At 36.0% G+C, this 1,812-nt stretch overlaps 1 protein-coding gene across 1 annotated transcript; it reads left to right on the plus strand.

Moving 5' to 3' along the window:
* Positions 1-579: 579 nt before the first annotated feature.
* Positions 580-1,542, plus strand: LOC143794912 (olfactory receptor 6B9-like). The gene has a single exon (XM_077280983.1). It carries the CDS (start codon positions 580-582, stop codon positions 1,540-1,542), a length of 963 nt encoding a protein of 320 aa, XP_077137098.1.
* The last annotated feature ends 270 nt before the right edge of the window (positions 1,543-1,812 follow it).

The raw sequence follows: 1,812 nt of genomic DNA on the forward strand, positions 1-1,812 counted from the left end.
CAAAACCAACAAAACACAATACAAATGACCTGATGAGAATACTGAGCATACTTAGAGACTTGAATCGGTAATTACTGTTCTATCACATGCATTATGGATGTGCATTATAGGGTACCGAAAGAGTGAATATGAACAGGATACTACTGCATCTCCTCTTGCTTCTAGTTGCATACTGATTTGTTTAATTGATTTATGAACAGAACCACAAAACAAAATTGTACCCAAAAGATAAAATTCTTCCATGACGTCATTTTTGGAGTCATAGTCTACACTAGAAGCAATGTTGTTACTCAACATTTAGCATCCAGAGGAGTATTGAATGGTCAATCTTAATCCCTATAAGCTGTAGGGTGCTCCGAGTGTGGTCATAAAGCGTCCTACAGGTGCCTAACAAAAAGTTACACCAAACTGACTGCAGTATCAACACAACAGTACTATTCACTGAGCTTATTATGAAGTGGGAGCATTTCACAATAGGGACGTTTTATGTTAAAAAAGACCTTACATTATGTGTTTTTGTGCAATATTTAAGCAAAGTATGCTTCCATTACAATTGTTTCTATTTTGCCTTTTAGTATCATGGAGATGAAAAGTATAAATAACACTCAGGTTACAGTCTTTTTCCTTTTGCAGCTTTGGGATACGTCTGTTGGACAAGTTATTTTTATGATATCTTTCGCTATCATTTATGGATTAACATTATCTGGAAACCTCATAATTATTATCATCTGCAGGTTTGAAAGAACACTTCACACGCCAATGTACTTTTTTCTCAGTCATCTAGCTGCTTTGGAAATGTGCTACATTTCTGTCACTTTGCCCAAAATGCTTCACGGTTCAGTGACAGGAAACAGCACAATATCATTTGTGGCTTGTCTAACTCAGTTATATTTTTTTGGATCTCTAGGATCTACTGAATGCTTTCTGCTTGCCATAATGGCCTATGATAGGTTTGTAGCCGTATGTAAGCCTTTACGTTATCACAATATCATGACTGCTAAGGTTTGTACTGTTTTGGTTAGTTCTTGCTGGTCTTCAGGATTCATATCCACTATGTCTTCTATCCTTTTTATTTCCACATTGCAGTTTTGTGGCCCTAACCATATCCAACATTTTTTCTGCGACATCACTCCACTTCTTAAGCTATCATGTACCAATGTCCATCAAACAGAGACTTTGATTTTCCTCTTAGCTTCTGTAATTTTAGTCGGGTCATGTTTAGTTACATTGTTATCTTACTTCAGAATCCTTACCACTGTATTGGCTATTACTTCAGGGAATGGAAGAAGAAAGGCAAGCTCAACCTTTGCTTCCCATCTCACAGTTGTATCTATTTACTACAGCACAATGATTTTTGTCTATGTTCGGCCAACCACTAGTGGGGCTTCTAGCATCAATAAGTTACTGTCTGTGCTGTATACTATCCTCACTCCTTTGCTTAATCCTTTCATATATACTTTGAGGAACAATGAGACTCGATTAGCACTAAGGAAAGCAAAGGACATAACTATATTACATTTCAACAAGTGTTTCTCATTGTAACCATATCATTCAAGGAAGCCATAAGTCTACTGACATTTTTTTCAAATTCAAATGTCTAATAAAGAGTAACTAAATCTTAACATTTTTTTATAAATAGTTTAATGTCCATTTAATTGCAAGATAATTGTTGGAGGTCCAGGTCCATAGACTATGCATTCTACTAACCCCTGATCCACCCTGTCATTTTCAATTTATGTGTTTTTGTTTTTCAGTTTCCTGACTTCCCAGAGCCATAACCCTTTTATTTTTCCATCAATATGCTCATGTGAG

Source organism: Ranitomeya variabilis, chromosome 1 (genome assembly GCF_051348905.1).
Source record: "Ranitomeya variabilis isolate aRanVar5 chromosome 1, aRanVar5.hap1, whole genome shotgun sequence".
Lineage (NCBI taxonomy): Eukaryota > Metazoa > Chordata > Amphibia > Anura > Dendrobatidae > Ranitomeya > Ranitomeya variabilis.